At 43.3% G+C, this 24,876-nt stretch overlaps 1 protein-coding gene across 1 annotated transcript; it reads right to left on the bottom strand.

Moving 5' to 3' along the window:
- Positions 1-901: 901 nt before the first annotated feature.
- Positions 902-19,466, bottom strand: LOC121845783 (zinc finger protein with KRAB and SCAN domains 7-like). Its single transcript, XM_042317694.1, has 4 exons — positions 19,316-19,466; positions 12,551-12,761; positions 5,479-6,115; positions 902-914 (listed from the first exon to the last, which is right to left on the bottom strand). Exons 2-4 carry the CDS (start codon positions 12,741-12,743, stop codon positions 902-904), a joined length of 843 nt encoding a protein of 280 aa, XP_042173628.1. The 5' UTR covers positions 12,744-12,761; positions 19,316-19,466.
- Between the last annotated feature and the right edge of the window lie 5,410 nt (positions 19,467-24,876).

The following is a 24,876-nucleotide window of genomic DNA, read 5'->3' as shown; positions in this document are numbered from 1 at the left end:
ATATGGGAGTGTGAGACGATTGAAACTATGGAACTTTCAGAAATGTATCGTTATTGATATAGTTTTACAGAGTGCTGAAAAGTATTGCAGTTGCTAGCTAGCATGTCCTTCTGTGATGCAGATGGTTTGCTGAGCTGCCGACGTATGTTAGCATTGCATTATGGGAGATGTAGAGAAAGAACAACTCGTCATATGGTGCCTTGGAGACTGATGTATTCCTGTCTCGTCTTTTCATAATACCATTGCAGATCTATGTAAAAGCCCAAAATAGACAGCTCTGGTGTCGCTCTTAATTTCTTGGTTTTTCTTCTGTGATACATAAAAAGACCGCTACATATACACACAATTCCTGGAAACTGAAAATGTCTCAGTTCTTCCATGGCCTGCATTCTCACCAGACACGTCACCCATTGAGCATGTTTGGGATGTTCGATTTATACGACAGCATCTTCCAGTTCCCAGTCATGTGAAATCCATAGATTAGGGCCTAAAGGAATTTATTTCAATTGACTGATTTTCCTTATATGAACTGTAACTCAGTAAAATCTTAGAAATAGTTGCATGTTGCGTTAATATTTCTCCCCCCAGTATAAATACAAAATGCAAGCAGAAATAAACAATCAGTTATACGGTCCTCAATCAGCTTTCTGAATGACCCCTTAGCAGCATCAAAACATCACATTTAACAACATTTTGAAGACTGTTCCACAAATAAGGTGCAAGAAGACTAAAAGCTGATGTACCGAACTCAGTAGAGACCAAAGGAGTTTCCAGAGTTAACAATCCCTGAGACCGGGTGTGGTCAACAGGTTAGCTACGGTGAGACTTTTTGTAAAAGGGCTTTATAAATTAAAACATAGCAATTTATTTACCTACGTAACCAACTTGCTGGTAGTCAACATCAAGAGGGCTTGCTGGTAGAGAATGCAGCGATGACATCACAGAGGGCCAACCAACTTGCTGGTAGAGAATGCAGTGATAGTGATGACATCACAGAGGGCCAACCAACTTACTGGTAGAGAATGCAGTGATGAGTACTAAAACTGTCTCCCGTAATAAAGAGCATTGCGCTATGATAAACTGCATCTAACTGCATTGTTACATTACAGCCTTGTTCTAAAATGGATAAATAAAACAATTCCTAGCAATTTAGACACAATAATGACAAAGCGAAAACAGGTTTTTTAGAAACCTTTGCAAATGGATGAAATAAAAAAACAGATACCTTATTTACATAAGTATTCAGACCCTTTCCTATGGGACTTGAAATTGAGCTCAGGTGCCTCCTGTTTCCATTGATCAATGTTTCTACAACTTGATTGATTGGACATGAATTGGATAGGCATACACCTGTCTATATACAGTGCATTTGGAAAGTATTCAGACAACTTCTTAAACATTTTGTTACATTACAGCCTTATTCTAAAATGGATTAAAAAGTTTCCCCCCCTCATCAATCTACACACAATACTCTAATCCAGAATGACAAAACAAGAATAGTTTAGACATTTTTGCTAATTTATTACAAATAAAAAACTGAAATATCACATTTACATAAGTATTCAGACCCTTAACTCAGTACTTTGTTGAAGCACCTTTGGCAGAGATTACAGCCTCAAATCTTCTTGGGTAGGATGCTACACGCTTGACACACCTGTATTTCCGGAGTTTCTCCCATTCTTCTCAGCAGATTCTCTCAAGCTCTGTCAGGTTGGATGGGGAGCGTCGCTGTACAGCTATTTTCAGGTCTCCCCAGAGATGTTTGATCGGGTTCATGTCCGGTCTTTTGGCTGGGCCACTCAAGGACATTCAGAGACTTGTCCCGAAGCCACTCCTGCATTCTCTTGGATGTGTGCTTAGGGTTGTTGTTTTGTTGGAAGGTGAACCTTCACCCCAGTTTGAGGTCCTGAGCGCTCTGCAGCAGGTTTTCATCAAGGATCTCTCTATATGTTCTGCCATTCAACTTCCCTCGATCCTGACTAGTCTCCCTGTCCCTCCCGCTGAAAAACATACCCACAACATCATGCTGCCACCACCATGCTTCACCATATGGATGGTATTGGCCAGGAGATGAGCGGTGCCTGGTTTCCTTTCATCAGACTAGAGAATCTAGTTTCTCATGGTCTGAGAGTCCTTTAGGTGCCTTTTGGCAAACTCCAAGCGGGCTGTCATGTGCGTTTTACTGAGGAGTGGCTTCCGTCTGGCCATTCTACCATAAAGGCCTGAATGCTGCAGAGATGGTTGTCCTTCTGGAAGGTTCTCCCATCTCCACAGAGGAAGTCTGGAGCTCTGTCAGAGTGAGGGCTGTGGTGGTCATGACATTTTGTCAGCCGGTGATTGTCAAGCAAATAACTGCCGGTCAGACGGTAATTGATAGTTAATTAACAAACACATTTTGCATCTCCTGGCTTTCACACACAGCCTACAAACCACTGATGTAGACCTTTGGAACATCTACATTTTAAAAAGTCTAATACATCCATTTAACGTAGTAGTCTACATCACAATAAACCCGTTATTTATTTTAGACAGGTCTAAAGAAACATGATATGAATAAAATGTAGTCAGAAGAACAGAATACCATACTCTGTAAAAGTTGTGTTAGGTCCTGATATGGCTGTGGGCTACACTAGTTCATTTAGCAGACAAGATTTGCTTAGAATTCCGTGGCATTATTTAAAAAAATATTTTATAGTATGACGAATACAATTGAACACAGCTTAGTAAAATAGCAAGGATATTTTCTACAAACAATTTAAAAGGAAGTGCGCACATGCGGCTACTGTGTTGAGCGGTTAACACAGAATCCTGTCCTCCTATATGCTTCAATATGTTCCGATTTTTAATACATTCTAAGCCTGCATGATGGGACTCTAATGACGATTTGAAAAATAGTCACAAGCTGCACACACTTCATCAGTCTCTCATTCAAAATTTTGACAAGCACTTGATAATATTCTCATCAGGCCTTGAATTTCCCGGGCGACATCCCCCCCCCTTGTCTGGCCGTAAATGCATCACGGTGCCCTTGGGCTGAATATAACAGTGATAATTCCCTTTTCCCAGCTGCCGTTCGCGGAAGCACTTCTCTCACATGGCTCTCTCAGATATCTACATTCCTATCAGCCAACGCCCGTCACGTGATCTGATCCTTCTCACGAGAATTTCAGCTGAGAACTAGGCTACAAGTGAAGACCGATACATCGGGGGGGATGGGTAGCCTAGTGGTTAGAGCGTTGGACTAGTAACCGGAAGGTTGCAAGTTCAAACCCCTGAGCTGACAAGGTACAAATCTGTCGTTCTGCCCCTGAACAGGCAGTTAACCCACAGTTCCTAGGCCGTCATTGAAAATAAGAATGTTCTTAACTGACTTGCCTAGTTAAATAAAGGTAAAAAATTTAATTAAAAAAACTGCGCAAGCCCCTCTTTTTTCAAATTCCGACGCGCATATTGAAGAAGTTAGAACGGTCCACATTTAGCCTACTTTACATCAACCAACAAGATGAGTAGGCCTAACAAACAGCAAAAGCACTTGCCTATGTCAATCTACTATCCCCCATAGTACAAGGCCTGTGGGCTGGGCTTCATGAGGTGTGCGACTATGATTTGAAAAAGTCACACAAACAAAAAGGCATTTCTGTTTCTTGCCTTGCTGCACGAGCTGGGCATCATCCACAAGTGACAACACATCATCCACAAGTGACAACACATCATGACCACATCATCCACAAGTGAAAACACATCATCCACAAGTGAAAACACATCATCCACAAGTGAAAACACATCATCCACAAGTGAAAACACATCATCCACAAGTGACAACACATCATCCACAAGTGACAACACATCATCCACAAGTGACAACACATCATCCACAAGCTAACTTTGTCACCTATCAGACTATTCTTGATTTAAAGTTGTCTTTACATTTATAAAATAATGTGTGAAATTAGTTTAGTTTTGATTTAGAATGGACCATTATCATGAAGTGTTTGATTAGATGTTGGATTACATTTGTAATGATCCCAGAGTGATTAGAGGGACAAGAGAGTGCTGAATACCAGGCAGTTAAAACCTGTTGCGACTCTACGGGCAGTATTTTCATTTTTTGGAAAAAAACGTTCCTGTTTTAAACGGGATATTTTGTCAGGGCAAGATGCTAGAATATGCATATAATTGACAGCTTTGGATAGAAAACACTAACGTTTCCAAAACTGTAAAGATATTCTCTGTGAGTATAACAGAACTGATGTTGCAGGCGAAAGCCTGAGAAAAATCCAATCTGGAAGTGCCCCATATTTTGAAAGCGCTGCGTGCCAATGAGTCCCTATTGAGCTGTGAATGTGCTATGAACCAGCTTACGCTTTCTACGTATTCCCCAAGGTGTCTACAGCATTGTGACGTAGTTTTACGCATTTATGTTGAAGAATACCCGTAGGGGGCTACATTGCACAAGTGGTCACATGATGCTCCCGGAGAAAATCTTGCGTAAAGTACAGAGGTAGCCATTATTCCAATCGCTTCTACTGAGAAACCAATTGTCCCGGGGGATATATTATCGAATAGATATTTGAAAAACACCTTGAGGATTGATTCTAAACAACGTTTGCCATGTTTCTGTCGATATTATGGAGCTAATTTGGAATATTTTTCGGCGCTGTTGTGACCGCAATTTCCGGTCGATTTCTCAGCCAAACGTGAAAAACAAACGGAGCTATTTCGCCTACAAAAATAATCTTTTGGGAAAAAAATGAACTTTGGCTATCTACCTGGGAGTCTCATGAGTGAAAACATCCGAAGTTCATCAAAGGTAAACGATTTAATTTGATTGCTTTTCTGATTTTCGTGACAAGGTTGCCTGCTGCTAGCAAGGCATAATGCTATGCTAGGCTATCGATAAACTTACACAAATGCTTGTCTAGCTTTGGCTGTAAAGCATATTTTGAAAATCTGAGATGACAGGGTGATTAACAAAAGGCTAAGCTGTGTTCCAATATATTTCACTTGTGATTTTCATGAATAGGAAGATTTTCTAGGAAGATTTATGTCCGTTGCGTTATGCTAATTAGTGTCAGATGATGACAACGGTCCCGTTCACGGGATGGGGTGTCACTAGAGGTTTTTAAGCAAGTTTGGTAGGCTACTAATGACCATCAGCTGCATCAGAGCTCGGAGAAGCCTAATTACTTTGACTAAACGGTCACGTGGAATTTGACTGCCATCATGAACCCCGGTGTTGCGGTAATACGGTTACCGTAACGTTCTGGTCACCTCCCAGACCAAGGCCCTTCTCCCCGATTGCTCAGTTTTGCCGGGCGGCCAGCTCTAGGAAGAGTCTTGGTGGTTCCAAACTTCTTCCATTTAAGAATGATGGAGGCCACTGTGTTCTTGGGGACCTTCAATGCTGCAGAAATTTTTTGGTACCCTTCCCCAGATCTGTGCCTCGACACAATCCTGTCACGGAGCTCTACGGACAATTCCTTCGACCTCATGGTTTGATTTTTGCTCTGACATGCACTGTCTACTACACCACTTTTGTCTTCCTCTCCCTCAACTTCTCTCTTTTCCTCCACATTGATGTCCCTCTCACCCTCCTCCTCTTGGACAATTACATTGAAAGCACAGGCAGGCTTCCCTCCAATGGGTATTCTCTCATGATTTTTAAGATTTCTTAGCTGAGTGAATCCCTCCCCACACTGAGTGCAGTGGTAAGGCTTCTCTCCACTGTGTGATCTCTGATGATTCTTTAGGCCTCCTGCGACACGAAAATTCTTTCCACACAGAGAGCAGTGGTACGGCTTCTCCCCTGTATGTATTCTCTCATGTTCCTTAAGGCTTCCAGAATGATTGAAGCTCTTCTCACATTGGGTGCAGTGGTAAGGCTTCTCTCCACTATGTACTCTCTCATGTCTCTTAAGGTTTACTTTCTCACTGAAACTCTTCCCACATGCTGAGCAGTCAAAAGGTTTTTCTCCAGTGTGTACTCTTTGATGATTCTTTAGGTTAGTTGAGGAACTGAAACTCTTCTCACATTGAGGACAGGGGTAACTCCCACAACCAGGTGGTAGTATTGATTCTGTGGAAGTGGGCTCGTTGACTGGGTTGGGGATCTCTCCTGTAAGAATATGAACAGATATAGGTTATGAAACAGACAGAGGAACAAAGGCTTTAAGGTTAACAATGTAGGATTCAACAGTCACTAGGATTAACAGAGTACTGAAAGAAATACTTTGCAAGGGGCTTGTTGCATTGCATCGCACATAGATAATGCCATTGTCAAATTACAATGTCAAATTAGAATGCATTTTTTTTATTTCACCTTTATTTAGCCAGGTAAGCTAGTTGAGAACAAGTTCTCATTTACAACTGCGAGCTGGCCAAGATAAAGCAAAGCAGTGCGACACAAACAAAAACACGGAGTTACACATGGAATAAACAAGGCTTTCGACTCTGTCAATCACAACATTCTTATTGGCAGACTTGACAGCCTTGGTTTCTCAAATGATTGCCTCGCCTGGTTTACCAACTACTTCTCTGATAGAGTTCAGTGTGTCAAATCGGAGGGCCTGTTGTCCGGACCTCTGACAGTCTCTATGGGTGTGCCACAGGGTTCAATTCTCGGGCCGACTCTCTTTTCTGTATACATCAATGATGTTGCTCTTGCTGCTGGTCCGGACAGCAGACCCTCCGATTTGACACACTGAACTCTATCAGAGAAGTAGTTGGTGAACCAGGCGAGGCAATCATTTGAGAAACCAAGGCTGTCGAGTCTGCCGATGAGGATGTGGTGATTGACAGAGTCGAAAGCCTTGGCCAGATCGATGAATACGTCTGCACAGTAATGTTTCTTATCGATGGCGGTTAAGATATCGTTTAGGACCTTGAGCGTGGCTGAGGTGCACCCATGACCAGCTCTGAAACCAGATTGCATAGCAGAGAAGGTATGGTGAGATTCGAAATGGTCGGTAATCTGTTGACTTGGCTTTCGAAGACCTTAGAAAGGCATGGTAGGATAGATATAGGTCTGTAGCAGTTTGGGTCAAGAGTGTCCCCCCCTTTGAAGAGGGGGATGACCGCAGCTGCTTTCCAATCTTTGGGAATCTCAGACGACACGAAAGAGAGGTTGAACAGGCTAGTAATAGGGGTGGCAACAATTTCGGCAGATAATTTTAGAAAGAAAGGGTCCAGATTGTCTAGCCCGGCTGATTTGTAGGGGTCCAGATTTTGCAGCTCTTTCAGAACATCAGCTGAACGGATTTGGGAGAAGGAGAAATGGGGAAGGCTTGGGGGAGTTGCTGTTGGGGGTGCAGTGCTGTTGACTGGGGTAGGACTAGCCAGGTGGAAAGCATGGCCAGCCGTAGAAAAATGCTTATTGAAATTCTCAATTATGGTGGATTTATCAGTGGTGACAGTGTTTCCTATCTTCAGTGCAGTGGGCAGCTGGGAGGAGGTGTTCTTATTCTCCATGGACTTTACAGTGTCCCAGAACTTTTTTGAGTTAGTGTTGCAGGAAGCAAATTTCTGCTTGAAAAAGCTAGCCTTGGCTTTTCTAACTGCCTGTGTATAATGGTTTCTAGCTTCCCTGAACAGCTGCCTATCACGGGGGCTGTTCGATGCTAATGCAGAACGCCATAGGATGTTTTTGTGTTGGTTAAGGGCAGTCAGGTCTGGGGAGAACCAAGGGCTATATCTGTTCCTGGTTCTAAATTTCTTGAATGGGGCATGTTTGTTTAAGATGGTTAGGAAGGCATTTAAAAAAAATATCCAGGCATCCTCTACTGACGGGATGAGATCAATATCCTTCCAGGATACCCCGGCCAGGTCGATTAGAAAGGCCTGCTCGCTGAAGTGTTTCAGGGAACGTTTTACAGTGATGAGTGGAGGTCGTTTGACCGCTGACCCATTACGGATGCAGGCAATGAGGCAGTGATCGCTGAGATCTTGGTTGAAGACAGCAGAGGTGTATTTAGAGGGCAAGTTGGTTAGGATGATATCTATGAGGGTGCCTGTGTTTAAGGCTTTGGGGAGGTACCTGGTAGGTTCATTGATAATTTGTGTGAGATTGAGGGCATCAAGTTTAGATTGTAGGATGGCTGGGGTGTTAAGCATGTTCCAATTTAGGTCGCCTAGCAGCACGAGCTCTGAAGATAGATGGGGGGGCAATCAGTTCACATATGGTGTCCAGAGCACAGCTGGGGGCAGAGGGTGGTCTATAGCAGGCGGCAACGGTGAGAGACTTGTTTTTAGAGAGGTGGATTTTTAAAAGTAGAAGTTCAAATTGTTTGGGAACAGACCTGGATAGTAGGACAGAACTCTGCAGGCTATCTTTGCAGTAGATTGCAACACCGCCCCCTTTGGCAGTTCTATCTTGTCTGAAATTGTTTGGAATTAAAATGTCAGAATTTTTGGTGGTCTTCCTAAGCCAGGATTCAGACACAGCTAGGACATCCGGGTTGGCAGAGTGTGCTAAAGCAGTGAATAGAACAAACTTAGGGAGGAGGCTTCTAATGTTAACATGCATGAAACCAAGGCTATTACGGTTACAGAAGTCGTCAAAAGAGAGCGCCTGGGGAGTAGGAGTGGAGCTAGGCACTGCAGGGCCTGGATTCACCTCTACATCGCCAGAGGAACATAGGAGGAGTAGAATAAGGGTGCGGCTAAAAGCAATAAGAATTGGTCGTCCAGAACGTCTGGAACAGAGAGTAAAAGGAGGTTTCTGGGGGCGATAAAATAGCATCAGGGTATAATGTACAGACAAAGAAAGGTATGGTAGGATGTGAATACAGTGGAGGTAAACCTAGGTATTGAGTGATGAAGAGAGAGATATTGTCTCTAGAAACATCATTGAAACCAGGAGATGTCATTGCATGTGTGGGTGGTGGAACTAATAGGTTGGATAAGGTATAGTGAGCTGGACTAGAGGCTCTACAGTGAAATAAGCCAATAAACACTAACCAGAACAGCAATGGACAAAGCATATTGACATTAAGGAGAGGCATGCTTAGTCGAGTGATCAAAAGGGTCCAGTGAGTGGAGAGGTTGGTTGGGGGTCACGGCGATTTAGACAGCTAGCCAGGCCATCGGTAGCAAGCTAGCATAGGATGGAGGTCTGTTATTAGCCACCTCTTGCGTTCCGTCAGTAGATTAGTGGGGTTCCGTGTGGTAGAGGGGATTAATCCAAATCACACAACAACAAAAAAATAAAAACAATAGATATAGTTATACAGGTCCAAGAAGAAAACATAATAATAATAAAAATAAATAAATTGTCCGATTATCTATTCAGATAGCAGCCGATAAGACAGCTAACGGTTAGCAGGCCGCAGATGGGCGTTCAGGTAACGTCGCGACGGAGGAGCCAGCCGGATAACTCCTTCGGGTAGATAACGTCGGCAGTCAGTTGTGAAGGCCCGGTGGGGCTCCGCGTAGGCAGCAAAACGGGTCCGGATTGGTGACCCAGGAGTGATTGATGGAACTCAGGAGTGATTGACGGAGCTGGCTAGCTCCGGAATAATTGATGTTTGCTCCGGAATAGTCACACGGATAGCAGCTAGCTAGCTGTGAGATCCAGGTATGATTGTCCAGAGAGCGGTTGAAATCCAGGGACATGGAGAGAAAAATTGGTCCGGTATGTTCCGTTCCGAGCCGCGCCGTACAAAACTGGCGATAGATTTTCGAGCTAAAGGATAGCTGATGACCACAAACCGTAGTTCGCTGAATACTAACGATTTGCCAGTAAAGAAGCTAACTAGCTTCTGAACTAGCTACCGATTAGCTTCTGGATTAGCTTCTGGATTAGCTTCTTGGAGCTTGGCTAGCTTCTGGCTAGTTTCTGGCTAGCTTCTTGAAGATGAGTATATATTTACAACTTTTTTTAAATTTTCCATCAACTCAATTTCTGGCTAGCTTCTTGGAAAGTAGGACTGAATAATTTTGCAGATTTGAGTAAAAAGTTTGAAATATCTTTTTCCATAAATTGTAAATTCTTCAAAAAAATACAGTTTTAACTTTATCCAGATGAGCTTCAAAGCCATACAACTCTCTATTCCGTGGCCTCCAACTGCTCTTAAATACAACTCTCCTTCCGTGGCCTCCAACTGCTCTTAAAACGCAAGTAAAACTAAATTCATGCTATTCAATAGATCACTGCCCGCACCTGCTCGCCCGTGCAGCATCACTACTCTGGACGGCTCTGACTTAGAATACGTGGACAACTACAAATACCTGGGTGTCTGGTTAGACTGTAAACTCTCCTTCCAGACTCACATTAAGCATCTCCAATCCAACATTAAATCTATAATCGGCTTCCTATATCGCAACAAAGCATCCTTCACTCATGCTGCCAAACATACCCTCGTAAAACTGACCATCCTACCGATCCTCGACTTCGGTGATGTCATCTATAAAATAGCCTCCAACACCTCCAACACTCTACTCATTAAACTGGATGCAGTCTATCACAGTGCCATCCGTTTTGTCACCAAAGCCCCATACACTACCCACCATTGCGACCTGTACGCTCTCGTTGGTTGGCCCTCAACTGGCTACAGGTTATCTACATGCAAAGTCTATCAGCAGTGCCATAGCAGCACCGTTTTATCTCACTGTCACCCCCAAAGCCCCCTTTGGTCGTCTTTCCTTCCAGTTCTCTGCTGCCCATGACTGGAATGAATTGCAAAAATGTCTTACCTCACATCTCCCTCACTAGCTTTTAGACCAGCTGTCAGAGCAGCTTACAGATCACTGGTACATGGCCCATCTGTAAACAGCCCATCTCTATCTACCTACCTCATCCCCATACTGGTATTTATTTATTTTGCTCAAACCTACACATTCATCTTCTGCCGATCTACCATTCCAGTGTTTAATCGCTATATTGTAATTACTTTGCCACCATGGCCTATTTATTTCCTTAACTTACCTCATTTGCACTCACTGTATATAGACTTTTTGTTTTCTTTTCTTCTACTGTATTATTGACTGTTTTGTTTATTCCATGTGTAACTCTGTGTTGTTGTATGTGTCGAACTGCTACGCTTTATCTTGTTCTCAACTAGCCTACCTGGTTAAATATAGGTGAAATAAATCAAATTAAAACATTTAAAAAGTGTGCAGTCAATAACACAATAGAAAAAAAGAAAGTCTATATACAGTGAGGAGGTAAGGGAATAAATAGGCCATAGTAGCTAAGTAATTACAATTTAGCAGATTAACACTGGAGTGATAGATGAGCAGATGATGATGTGCAAGTAGTGATACTGGTGTGCAAAAGAGCAGCAAAGTAAATAAAAACAATATGGGGATGAGGTAGGTAGATTGGATGGGCTATTTACAGATGGACTATGTACAGCTGCAGCGATCGGTTAGCTGCTCAGATAGCTGATGTTTAAAGTTAGTGAGGGAAATGTAAGTCTCCAGCTTCAGCGATTTTTGCATTTCTTTCCAGTCACTGGCAGCAGAGAACTGGAAGGAAAGGCGGCCAAAGGAGGTGCTGGCATTGGGGATGACCAGTGAGATATACCTGCTGGAGCGTGTGCTATGGGTGGGTGTTGTTATCGTGACCAGTAAACTGAGGTAAGGTGGAGCTTTACATAGGATAGATTTATAGATGACCTGGAGCCAGTGGGTCGCTACATACGAATATGTAGCGAGGGCCAGCCGACGAGAGCATACAGGTCGCAATGGTGGGTGGTATAAGGGGCTTTGGTAACAAAACGGATGGCACTGTGATAGACTGCATCCAGTTTGCTGGGTAGAGTATTGGAAGCTATTTTGTAGATGACATCGCTGAAGTTGAGGATCGGTAGGATAGCCCGTTTTACTAGGGTAAGTTTGGCAGCGTGAGTGAAGGATGCTTTGTTGCGAAATAGAAATAGATTTGATTTTGGAGATGTTGGATATGAGTTTGGAAGGAGAGTTTACAGTCTAGCCAGACATCTATGTATTTGTAGTTGTCCACATATTCTAAGTCAAGACCGTCCAGAGTAGTGATGCTAGTCGGGCGGGCGGGTGCGGGCAGCGAACGGTTGAAAAGCATGCATTTGGAGCGACATCGTTGATATATACAGAGAAGTACTGTGCAGCCACTGTCTCTTATCGATGGCGGTTATGATATCGTCTAGGATCTTGAGCGTGGCTGAGATGCACCCATGACCAGCTCTGAAACCAATTGTCAAATTACAATGCATTGCACACTAAGCCAGCTCTCACATACAATCTCACATGCTTAAGAAAATGACATGGAGCATACATTCAAATCATATACAGGGTCAAGGACAGGACATCACTGAGGCACACACAGAAATCAAATAATTGACTGGTAGCCATTTTTTGGGGGGCACTCGCCTCACCTCTTACACATACAGAAGTCTGAGGGTTATACTACAAAGCAGAATCAATGAGTTAGCCTGCTAACTTACCTAAATATTCTGAATTAACATTTTATTCAACAACCAAAAACACATGTTTACATTTCTTAATGAACCAGAAAATCAATGCTTATTTTGGGTTGTTTACCTCTGAACCAGAGAGGATGTTAGCCTGAATTTACCTGAGTCAACAGAGTCCCTGTCCTCCTCTCGCTCTTCCTCCTCCCCCTCATTGATTTCTCTCTCCTCCTCCTCCTCTTTCACAATCACATTGAGTTCCACTGTTTGACTGCAGTCCCCCAGCTTCACTGACAGCAACTCTGGACCCCGCTGTGAGCTTCTCTGGGCTGGAACACCACAACCTGGTTCAGACATGGTAGGCTAGAGGTGGATCTAAAAGAAGAGAAGACCGAAAGAGTTCAGGGTGATTTTCATAAACCTAGATCGTGGTATAGCTCCAGAAAAGACAAACATGTATCTAAGCTAGCTAACCACACATCCCGTCCAGCAGGAAAACTTTTCCCATAAAATAAATAAAGGATTGACGGCAACAGCCAGTCAGATTAGGCATTAAGTAACGAAAAACACTGGCTGTTGAGTACAAGCATATTCACTTCAAATTCATTACTAATATCTGATACACTCAGTGATTGACATTACCACCCCATTCTCAGTAGCCGATTCAAACATCACCCTATAAGCAACACAAGCATTTTCTTACCTCAAAATCGCCTGGCTATTCATGCTGAATAGATTAGGGGCAATTCCAAGGTAACAGATTGATGCTGACACAGAGTTGTCACTTTAAAAATTTATGAAAAACCAATGAATGCAAAGTTAAACAATCCATACAACTCCAAGGAGCACAAACACTGTTTCCACTGAACATTCTACAACGTTAAAACAAACCATACAACTCTATGCACAAGGCCTACTTCTAACCATTTCCACACAGAACGACACAAACCGTCATTCTGTTAACAAACTTTGTATCTGCATCGTTATTCAAGTCAACGTGTTTTTGTATCATTTTCAGTCTTAATTGTTAAAAGTAGTTTAGAATTGTTTGGTTTAATTATGTGTTGGATGTGGCAGCGCTTGTAAACTATCACAGATTACAAAGCGAAACCCAGCCACGATCTGCCCAGTGACACAGACGTACCAGAAGAGCTAAATGCCTTCTATGCTCAACTCAGTGTTGCTTGCCTCGAAGTGAGCATAGAAGGCATTTAGCTCTTCTGGTACGTCTGTGTCACTGGGCAGCTCATGGCTGGGTTTCGCTTTGTAATCTGTGATAGTTTGCAAGCGCTGCCACATCCAACGAGCGACAGACCCGGTGTAGTAGGATTCAAACTTGATCCTGTATTAACGCTTTGCCTGTTTTATGGTTCGTCGGAGGGCATAGCGGGGTTTCTTATAAGTGTACAGATTAGTGTCCCGCTCCTTGAAAGCGGAAGCTCTAGCCTTTAGCTCAGTGCAGATGTTGCCTGTAATCCCTGGCTTCTGGTTGGGATATGTACGTACAGTCACTGTGGGGACAAAATCATCGATGCACTTATTAATGAAGCCGGTGACTGATGTGGTGTACTCCTCAATGCCATCAGATGATTCCCGGGAACATATTCCAGTCTGTGTTAGCAAAACAGTCGTGTAGCTTATCATCCGCTTTGTCGGACCACTTCTGTATTGAGCGAGTCACTGGTACTTCCTGTTTGAGTTTTTGCTTGTAAGCAGGAATCGGGAGGATGATTTGCCAAACAGAGAGCGAGGCAGAGCTTCGTATGTGTCTCTGTGTGTGTAGTAAAAGGTGATTTCGAGTTTTGCACAGGTGCATGCTGGTAGAAATTAGGTAAAACTGACCACTAGGTGTGCGGTCTGTGGATGAGCATTTTCTTGTTTGCTTATGGCCCTATACAGCTAGGTGAGTCACCATTAAGTGTTGCCGACAAGACACAGCGTGGTGCCAGGACAAAAACCTCTCCCTCAACAAGACAAAAGGCGCAGGAAACGAACTACAGGAAACGAAGGGCCAAGCACGCCACCATTCACATTGACGGGTCTGTAGGGGAGGGGTCGAGAGCTTCAAGTTCCTCTATGTTCACATCACTAAAGAACTATCATGGTCCAAACTAGAGGTCGACCGATTAATCGGAATGGCCGATTAATTAGGGCCGATTTCAAGTTTTCATAACAATCGGAAATCGGTATTTGTTTTTATACCTTTATTTAACTCGGCAAGTCAGTTAAGAACACATTTTCAATAACGACCTAGGAACGGTGGGTTAGCTTTCTCGTTCAGGGGCAGAAGACAGATTTTCAACTTGTCGGCTCGGGGGATTCAATCTTGCAATCTTACAGTTAACTAGTCCAAAGCAATAACGACCTGCCTCTCTCTCGTTGCACTCCACAAGGAGACTGCCTGTTACGCGAATGCAGTAAGCCAAGGTAAGTTGCTAGCTAGCATTAAACTTATAAAAAAGAATCAATCATAATCACTAGTTAACTACACATGGTTGATGATATTATCAGATATTATCTAGTGTGTCCTGCGTTGCATATAATCTGACTGAGCATACAAGCATACAAGTATCAACCTGAGCGGTGGTAGGCAGAAGCAGGCGCGGCGCGTAAACATGAATTCAAACAGTACTTTTGTGCGTTTTGCCAGCAGCGAAGTTGTGCGTCAAGCATTGCGCTGTTTATGACTTCAAGCCTATCAACTCCCGAGATGAGGCTGGTGTAACTGAAGTGAAATGGCTAGCTAGTAATAACTACAACCTAAAACTTCTTACCTGGGAATATTGAAGACTCATGTTAAAATGAACCACCAGGTTTCATATGTTCTCATGTTCTGAGCAAGGAACTTCAACGTTAGCTTTCTTACATAGCACATATTGCACTTTTACTTTCTTCTCCAACACTTTGTTTTGCATTATTTAAACCAAATTGAACATGTTTCATTATTTACTTGAGGCTAAATTGATTTTATTAATGTTAATCGGTATTGGCTTTTTTGGTCCTCCAATAATCAGTATCGGTGTTGAAAAATCATAATCGGTCAACCTCTAGTCCAAACACACCAACACAGTGGTGACGAGGGCACGACCATACCTCTCCCCCCTCAGGAGGTTGAAAAGATTTGGCATGAGGCCCTCAGATCTTCAAAAAGTTCTACAGCTGCACCACTGAGAGCATCTTTACTGGCTGCATCACCGCTTGGTATGGCAACTGCTTGGCATCCGACCGCAAGGCACTACAAAGGGTAGTGCATCTGACCCAGTATATCACTGGGGCCGAAGCTTCCTGCCATCCAGGACCTCTATACCAGGCGGTGTCAGAGGAAGGTCCTAAAAATTGTCAAAGACTCCAGCCACCCAGGTCATCTCTGCTACCGCATGGCCAGCGGTAGCAGAGATGACTTGGGTGGCTGGAAGTCTTCCTGAACTCAGTGGACTTGGAGACTAGAAGTGTTCCTGGGGGTGTAAACTCAGTGGACTTGGAGACTAGAAGTGTTCCTGGGGGTGTAAACTCAGTGGACTTGGAAACTAGAAGTGTTCCTGGGGGTGTAAACTCAGTGGACTTGGAGACTAGAAGTGTTCCTGAGTAGAATGGACCTTTTACTGCAGCACAACGTACACAAGATAAGAGTACACACAAACATTGTTGACCATTTAGGATTCAAATAAACAAAAACTTATTATCTTATATAAAATATGTAATTATTCTTTGTATGATAACAAGTATAAAATGTATCGATAATTCAGCACTAAATATTCATTTATAAAGTATACACAGAGAGGAAGAGAGGCCCAACTCGGCTGCAAATCTGTCTCCCTCCAGCAGGGGGCGTTTTCTTGTTGTTTCACCCACCAAGCAGGGAGTTTTGTATGGAGGTCAATGAGAGTGAGTCGAATTTGGTCAACAACAAAAGCAATGACTTAATTGCTACACTAGATGAATTTGATCAAATAAAAGTTTCGTAATGCTTAAGTCGTTATGACTGTACTGATATAAAACTAGGACACGTGACATTCGGGACACGCTACTTTTAGGAGAAAAAAATGCTTGAGATGGCTATGCATATTCATAGCATGAGGCTAGTAGCATAGCATATCTCTCCATTGAATACAGGCAGTTGATCTCAACAACCTTCATCAAATATTCAAAAACGGATTACAATAATGAGATGAGGCCACCAGTTCAGAGAGCAAGACAGACGCTTTGTGGACAACCACTCCCATTATTAGGGCGGAGAGACATGCATCCTCTTCAGTTTATCCATAATGTTTGGTAAACATGATGGGACTCTTATTCTGAAGGATTCCAAAAGATCCAATGACAACAACCGATCCAAGAAGTGAGTAAGACGGAAAAGGCGACTGTGCTTGAATCTGAAAGTGTGACAAGTGAAGTGTGTGATAACGAATGGAAACTAGTGAAATCAAAGAATTTTCACTTCAAAAAATATTCAAAAACGGATTACAATAATGAGATGAGGCCACCAGTTCAGAGAGCAAGACAGACGCTTTGTGGACAACCACTCCCATTATTAGGGCGGAGAGACATGCATCCTCTTCAGTTTATCCATAATGTTTGGTAAACATGACGGGACTCTTATTCTGAAGGATTCCATAATGTTTGGTATACATAACAGGACTCTTATTCTGAAGGATTCCAAAAGATCCAATGACAACAACCGATCCAAGAAGTGAGTAAGACGGAAAAGGAGACTGTGCTTGAATCTGAAAGTGTGACAAGTGAAGTGTGTGATAACGAATGGAAACTAGTGAAATCAAAGAATGGAAACAAAAACGGCCCAAACTTGTAGAAGAAGACAAGGACCGGTCCAATAACACATTTCTTATCGGACTGCATTGTTTTGGACAAGGAGGTTCATTTGGGAAATCCATTTGTAATACCGAGGACTGTGAAGAAAGCAGTGGGAAAGGTGAACCTACGTCAGAAGTAACCTGTATTGATCTTCGGAGCCTGCAAAAGGAGGATATAGCTGACGAGACCCAGGATTGGTCAGTGCACGTCACCTGACCCGTGAATGGAAGGAAGGGGAAAAGCCTGTGGATATTATTGTTGTTTGAGGAGACTCTACCTGGACATGTGAAGCTTGGATATGTGAGATAACCGGTAAGAGCCACTTGGTTTACATACTTATCTCATATGTATATACTGTACTCGATATCATCTACTGTATCTTGCCTATGCTGCTCTGTACCATCACTCATTCATATATCCTTATGTACATATTCTTTATCCCCTTACACTGTGTATAAGACAGTAGTTTTTTTGGAATTGTTAGTTAGATTACTTGCTCGTTATTACTGCATTGTCGGAACTAGAAGCACAAGCATTTCGCTACACTCGCATTAACATCTGCTAACCATGTGTATGTGACAAATAAAATTTGATTTGATTTTGATTTGATGTCCAAACCATTACAGTCGGGGGGAATTGTAAAGGATATGATCAAATGTTTGCAGATGGGAGAAGTATGATATTGAAGAATCTGTGAATGGAAAATGTTGCAATTGTGGTGGGGTTCATACTTCCGTGAGTGCCCTGTTAGGGAGGTCGAGGTGTCAAGGATCAGGGCTGTGCAGCAGATCTCCTATGTGGAGGCAGAGAAGAGAGTCGAAGGGGGAAGAGTGTCGAAGATATGGCAGGGGGAGGCATTGCAACCAGTCCTCCATTACATCTTGATGTGTCATGTCGTAACGTACAGCACGCATAAAGCAACTATTTCTGTCTTACAATCTCTCTCCACCAGGTGTAGCACTTCTCTCATCCTTTAAAAACAAGAAATGGACAGTGACGGGGTAAGGGGGATACCTAGTCATTTTTTTCATCATCATTGCATGCGATCATCATTCTCAAAGCCGCTGTTTACTTCTAAGATCACTTTAGCGCCGCCCTAAAAACCCGATTCAAATTCGACACAAACCTTCAAATAGGTATGTAATGACACATTATATAAACTCTTTATAGTGTTTTATTTACATTTTAGAGGCGATAAGGTGATAAGTTGGACAGATCGAGTGAAAAAAGCAATTTTCCCACAAGACATCTGTCCTCACCATCACCCATTAGTTTCGCTTCCCCACCCGCCATTTTTAAAAAGACCAGACGGAGCTCATTGCCTGCTTGAATTATGCCATGCAATTGATTTTGTTGGAAAGGGGAGGAGTTGTGCTTTACAATGGTATTGCAAATACAGTTGATCTGGAAGTATTACGTTTTTGGGGAGCTAAAATAAGGGCAATTGTACAGACCAAGGCGATGTACGAGTTTACGTTACTGACCTCGCCTTCTTGATGATAGCGGGATGAACAATGCGTTTGCCTTGCGTTGCAGTGCGTTCTGTGTGGTGCCTACGTTGAATTTATCACGAGTCACGCGTAGGTGCATGCGTGGACGGCTTGGCAGAAATTGTAGCTGAAGGTTGAATTTTTGTTGCACAAATATCCAGATGATGCTGCGTACCATTTTGCGCAATGACACTGTAGGTTTGTTCAAGGGATTAACTGTTTGCATAAACCGGTAGCCGGGAAGTTTAGCAACGGTTAGTCATAATATTGCGGTTTAGCTACCTAGATATGCTGTATAACTAACCTATCTGTGGCTAAACAATGAGCAGCCGGTTAGCTATTTCCTTGGTACAGTCATTTTACTCACGATGAGTCGGCAGCTGGCTAACTATGAAATAAAAGTCACACTTCAACCGTGACCCTGAAATAAAGTTAGCATGTTAGCCAGCTAGCTACACAAACGGGTTTTGACGGGAGATGTGTTGCTAACTGGCTAACAGCTAACTAGCTGGGGAACAACAAAACCAGGCCGCGGAAACCAGTGCGGTTTCATCCTGGAATGTGTTGGTTTACAGACCGTGTTACAAGCATCATTAAAACAAACAATAATCATTAGCAATAGGTTACCTGGAACTGATTTCCTGTTTGGCTTAAAATAACTTGAGGAAATGGTGAGGTCTCGTAGAGCAAGAGGGAAAAATGTGTCCACTTTCCGAGTGAGTTTGGTCTGGATTATGAGATGCGGCAGGAAATGTTCGTGAGCGTCGTATCAGCGTAGTGTTTGTGCATGTTTTACCGGCCTCCGACGGAAAGAAGTCAGGCAAAACAAACGAAAATAGATTTCTCAACCAAAACAAGACAGCTGTCATTACATTATATTTCTATCAGCAGTGTGATGTTATATTATTTCAACAGTGTACAGCATCTGTTATCCTTCATGTTACTATACTGACTTGTCATCGATAAATACAATCTACCAACATAATACACTTTCAACGAAGGAGAGGCATTAGACAGTAGACATGAAGTGCCATTTAGTGCATTGAAAGGCTGGTCATGGCTCACCACAGCATCCTTCCGGATACCGTAGACCAGGCATTAAAAATGTGATTCACATTAATAAACAGTCCATTTATATTTTCCAACGGGGCTATACATTTGGGTGAGGGTTTTTTCTAGCCTGAATAGCCTCGTTTCACTGCCAAAAATAAAATTAAACCATCTAGTGTTCAGCGAAATAACAAAATGGTCAAATACAAAATGTCAAATAATTACCATCCAATCACATTAACCGTTACTCTCTCGAGGGATTTGCACTAACGGTTTGTGTGTAGCAAACGTAGTTGCTGCTCATGTTGGTATCTGTACTGATGGCACAAAAGCCATGACAGGGAGACATAGTGGAGTGGTAACGCGCGTGCAAGCAGTTGCTCCCGACCCCACTTGGGTTTACTGCAGCATCCACCGCAGCTTGAAAGACGTGACACTACAGTGAAAATGGTGAACTTATTAAAGCAAGGCCCCTGAACTCGTATTTTCTGCACTACGTTAAGGATATGAGCAGCGACCATGTAACGCTTTTACAACATACAGAAGAAGCGCGCTGGTTATCAACGGGCAAAGTGTTGACACGTTTATTTGAATTGAGAGATGAGTTTAACGTTTTTACTGACCATAATCACTTGTCTGACCTCTTGCATGATGAGTTTCTCACACGACTGGCCTGTCTGGGAGATGTTTTTTCTCACCTGAATGATCTGAATCTAGGATTACAGGGACTCTACGCAACTATATTCAACGTGCGGGACTAAATCAAGGCTATGATTAAGAAGTTGGAGCTCTTCTCCGTCTGCATTAACAAGGACAACACAGGTCTTTCGATCATTGTATGATTTTTTGTGTGCAAATGAACAAGCTTACAGACAACGCCAAATGTGATATAGGGAAGCACCGGAGTAAGTTGGGTGCACAATTATGCAGGTACTTTACCGAAACGGATGACACAAACTGGATTCATTATCCCATTCATTGCCTGCCTCCAGTCTACTTACCGATATCTGAACAAGAGAGCCTCATCAAAATTGCAGTAAGCGGTTCTGTGAAAATTGAATTTAAAATCAGAAGGCACTGCCAGATTTCCTGCCTAGGCAAACCGCACTGTTAAGACACTGATGCCCTTTGCAACCACGTACCTATGTGAGAGTGGATTCTCGGCCCTCACGAGCACGATAACTAAATACAGGCACAGACTGTGTGTGGAAAATGATTTTAAGACTGTGACTCTCTCCAATACAACCCAACATTGCATCCTTTCAAGCACACCCTTCTCATTAATCTGTGGTGAGTTACAATTTTCGATGAACAAATAAAGTTTTCTATGTGAGATGGCTAAATAAAGCACAACATTATTGATGATTATTATTTGTGCCCTGGTACTATAACAGCCACGAGCCGGGTTGTGACAAACTCATTCTTATGTTTAATAAATGTATCGTATAGTGTGTGTGTGTGTGCAGGCTTACAATGATTTGAGAGTTTGAAAAACATTTGAGACTGCGCTGACCCTGGTGTTATACAAATAAGGTAAATGTATAGGTATATGTAAGATAGTTAAATAAACAGTAAAATGATTGATTATTATTTGTACCCTGGTCCTATAAGAGCTCTTTGTCACTTCCCACAAGCCGGGTTGTGAAGAAAAAAACACTCATTAGGGTAGCCTAGTGGTTAGAGCATTGGACTAGTAACCGGAAGGTTGCAAGTTCAAACCCCTGAGCTGACAAGGTACAAATCTGTCGTTCTGCCCCTGAACAGGCAGTTGAACCCACTGTTCCTAGGCTGTCATTGAAAATAAGAATTTGTTCTTAACTGACTTGCCTAGTTAAATAAAGGTTAAAAAAAAATAATAATAATAAAATGTATAGTGTACAGGCATATAATGATGGCAAAAAACTACACTTGAGTGAGCTGACCCTGGTGCTAGAGGGGGTACACGCAGCTGGAGGTTGAATGTTTGAAGGGGTACAGGACTATGAAAAGTTTGGAAACCACTGCCCTAGACCCACTCTAATTTGCACACCGCCCCAACAGATCCACAGATTACGCAATCTCAATCGCACTCCACACTGCCCTTCCCACCTGGACAAAAGGAACACCTATGTGAGAATGCTATTCATTGACTACAGCTCAGTGATCAACACCGTAATGCCCACAAAGCTCATCACTAAGCTAAGGACCCTGGGACTGAACATCTCCCTCTGCAACTGGATCCTGGTCTTCCTGACGGGCCGCCCCCTGGTGGTAAGGGCAGGCAACAACACGTCTGCCATGCTGATCCTCAACACTGGGGACCCTAATGGGGTGTGTAATTAGTTCCCTCCTGTACTCCCTGTTCACCCACGACTGCGTGGCCAAGCACAACTCCAACACATCATTAAGTTTGCTGACGACACAACAGTGGTAGGCCTGATCACCGACAATAGCCTATAGTGAGGTGGTCAGAGAACTGTCAGTGTGGTCCCAAGACAACAACCTCTCCCTCAATGTGAGCAAGACAAAGGAGCTGATCGTGGACTACATGAAAAGCGGGCCCAACAGGCCCCCATTAACATCAATGCGGCTGTAGTGGAGCGGGTCGAGAGTTTCAAATTCCTGGGCGTCAACATGACCAACGAACTATCAGTGTCCAAACACACCAAGACAGTCGTGAAGAGGGCACATCCAAACCTTTTCCCCCATTCAGGAGACTGGAAAGATTTGGCATGGGTGCCCTGATCCTCAAAAAGTTCTACAGCTGCACCATGGAGAGCATCCTGACTGACTGCATCGCCGCCTGGTATGGCAATTGCTCGGCGCTACAGAGGGTAGTGTGTACAGCCCAGTACATCACTGGGGCCAAGCTTCCTGCAATCCAGGACCTATATACTAGGCGTGTCAGAGGAAAGCCCATAAAATTGTAAGAGACTTCGTCACCCAGGTCATAGACTGTTTTCTCTGCTACCGCACGACAAGCAGTACTGGAGGGCCAAGTCTAGGACAAAAAGGCTCCTTAATAGCTTCTAACCCCAAGCCATAAGACTGCTGAACAATTCATCAAATGGCCACCGGACTATTACATTGTTCGGGTAGATTAGGGCCTAATTAATTTATTTCATTTTTTAAAACCGATTTCCTTATATGAACGGTAACTCAGTAAAATCTTAGAAATAGTTGCATGTTGCGTTAATATTTCTCCCCCCAGTATAAATACAAAATGCAAGCAGAAATAAACATTAATCAGTTATAAGGTCCTCAATCAGCTTTCTGAATGACCCCTTAGCAGCATCAAAACATCACATTTAACAACATTTTGAAGATTGTTCCACAAATAAGGTGCAAGAAGACTAAAGGCTGATGTACCGAACTCAGTAGAGACCAAAGTAGTTTCCAGAGTCAACCATCCCTGAGACCGGATGTGGTCAACAGGTTAGCTACGGTGAGACTTTTTGTAAAAGGGCTTTATAAATTAAAACATAGCAATTTATTTACCTATGTGGCAAAGGGCCAACCATACATCTGGTAGAGAATGCAGTGATGACATCACAGAGGGCCAACCAACTTGCTGGTAGAGAATGCAGTGGTGACAGAGGGCCAACCAACTTTCTGGTAGAGAATGCAGTGGTGACATCAGCGGGCCAACCAACTTTCTGGTAGAGAATGCAGTGGTGACAGAGGGCCAACCAACTTTCTGGTAGAGAATGCAGTGGTGACATCACAGTGGGCCAACCAACTTACAGGTAGAGAATGCAGTGGTGAGTTCTAAAACTGTCTCCCGTAATAAAGAGCATTGCACTATGATAAACTGCATCTAACTGCTTTAATGAAGCTGTGTTCATATACAGCCAATTCAGAAAGGATTCAGACCCCTTCACTTTTTACACATTGTTACATTAGTCTTATTCTAAAAATGGATTAAAAAAATAGTTTTCATCGTCACTTTTATATCCCATAATGACAAAGCAAAAACAGGTTTTTAGAAATTTTAGCAAATTTATTTAAAATAACACATTTACATAAGTATTCAGACCCTTTACTCAGTACTTTGTTGAAGCACCTTTGGCAGAGATTACAGCCTCAAGTCTTCTTGGGTAGGATGCTACAAGCTTGGCACACCTGTATTTGGGGAATTTCTCCCATTCTTCTCTGCAGATCCTCTCAAGCTCTGTCAGGTTGGATGGTGAGCGTCGCTGCACAGCTATTTTCAGGTCTCTCCAGAGATTTTCGATCGGGTTCAAGTCCGGGCTCTGGCTGGGCCACTCAAGGATATTCAGAGACTTGTCACGAAGCCACTCCTGGGTTGTCTTTGCTGTGTGCTTAGGGTCGTTGTCCTGTTGGAAGGTGAACCTTTGACCCAGTCTAAGGTCCTGAGCACTCTGGAGCAGGTTTTCATCAAGGATCTCTCTGTATTTTTCTCCGTTCATCTCTCCCTCGATCCTGACTAGTCTCCCAGTCCCGGCAGCTGAAAAACATCCCCACAGCATGATGCTGCCACCACCATGCTTCACCATGGGGATGGTGATGTGACGCTTGGCATTCAGGCCAAAGAGTTCAATCTTGTTTTCACCAGACCAGAGAATCTTGTTTCTCATGGTCTGAGAGTCCTTCAGGTGCCTTTTGGCAAACTCCAAGCGGGCTGTCATGTTCCTTTTACTGAGGATTGGCTTCCGTCTGGCCACTCTCCCATAAAGGCCTGATTGGTAGAGTGCTGCAGAGATGGGAGAACCTCCCAGAAGGACAACCATCTCCACAGAGGAACTCTGGAGCTTTGTCAGAGTGACCATCGGGTTCTTGGTCACCTCCCTGACCAAGGCCCTTCTCCCCAAATTGCTCAGTTTGGTCGGGCGGCCAGGTCTAGGAAGAGTCTTGGTGGTTCCAAACTTCTTCCATTTAATAATGATGGAGGCCACTGTGTTCTTGGGGACCTTCAATGCTGCAGAAATCTTTTGGTACCCCTCCCCAGATCTGTGCCTCGACACAATCCTGTCTCGGAGCTCTACGGACAATTCCTTCGACCTCGTGCCTTGTTTTTTGCTCCGACATGCACTGTCTACTACACCGCTATTGTCCTCCTTATCCTCACCTTCTTTCTTTTCTCCCTCCTCCTCTTGGACAATTACATTAAAAGCACAGGCAGGCTTCCCTCCAATGGA

The sequence above is a fragment of the Oncorhynchus tshawytscha genome, unplaced genomic scaffold (assembly GCF_018296145.1).
Source record: "Oncorhynchus tshawytscha isolate Ot180627B unplaced genomic scaffold, Otsh_v2.0 Un_contig_3872_pilon_pilon, whole genome shotgun sequence".
NCBI classification, from domain to species: domain Eukaryota; kingdom Metazoa; phylum Chordata; class Actinopteri; order Salmoniformes; family Salmonidae; genus Oncorhynchus; species Oncorhynchus tshawytscha.
Note: the sequence above shows the minus strand (reverse complement) of the source record. Positions and strands in the feature narration are given on the sequence as shown.

Coding starts and splice junctions, on each gene's coding strand:
- LOC121845783 (XM_042317694.1), bottom strand. CDS start 12,743: ATGTCTGAACCAGGTTGTGGTGTTCCAGCCCAGAGAAGCTCACAGCGG. Junction 6,116..12,550: donor CAGGGACTCTGTTGACTCAG/GTAAATTCAGGC, acceptor ATATTCTTACAG/GAGAGATCCCCAACCCAGTC.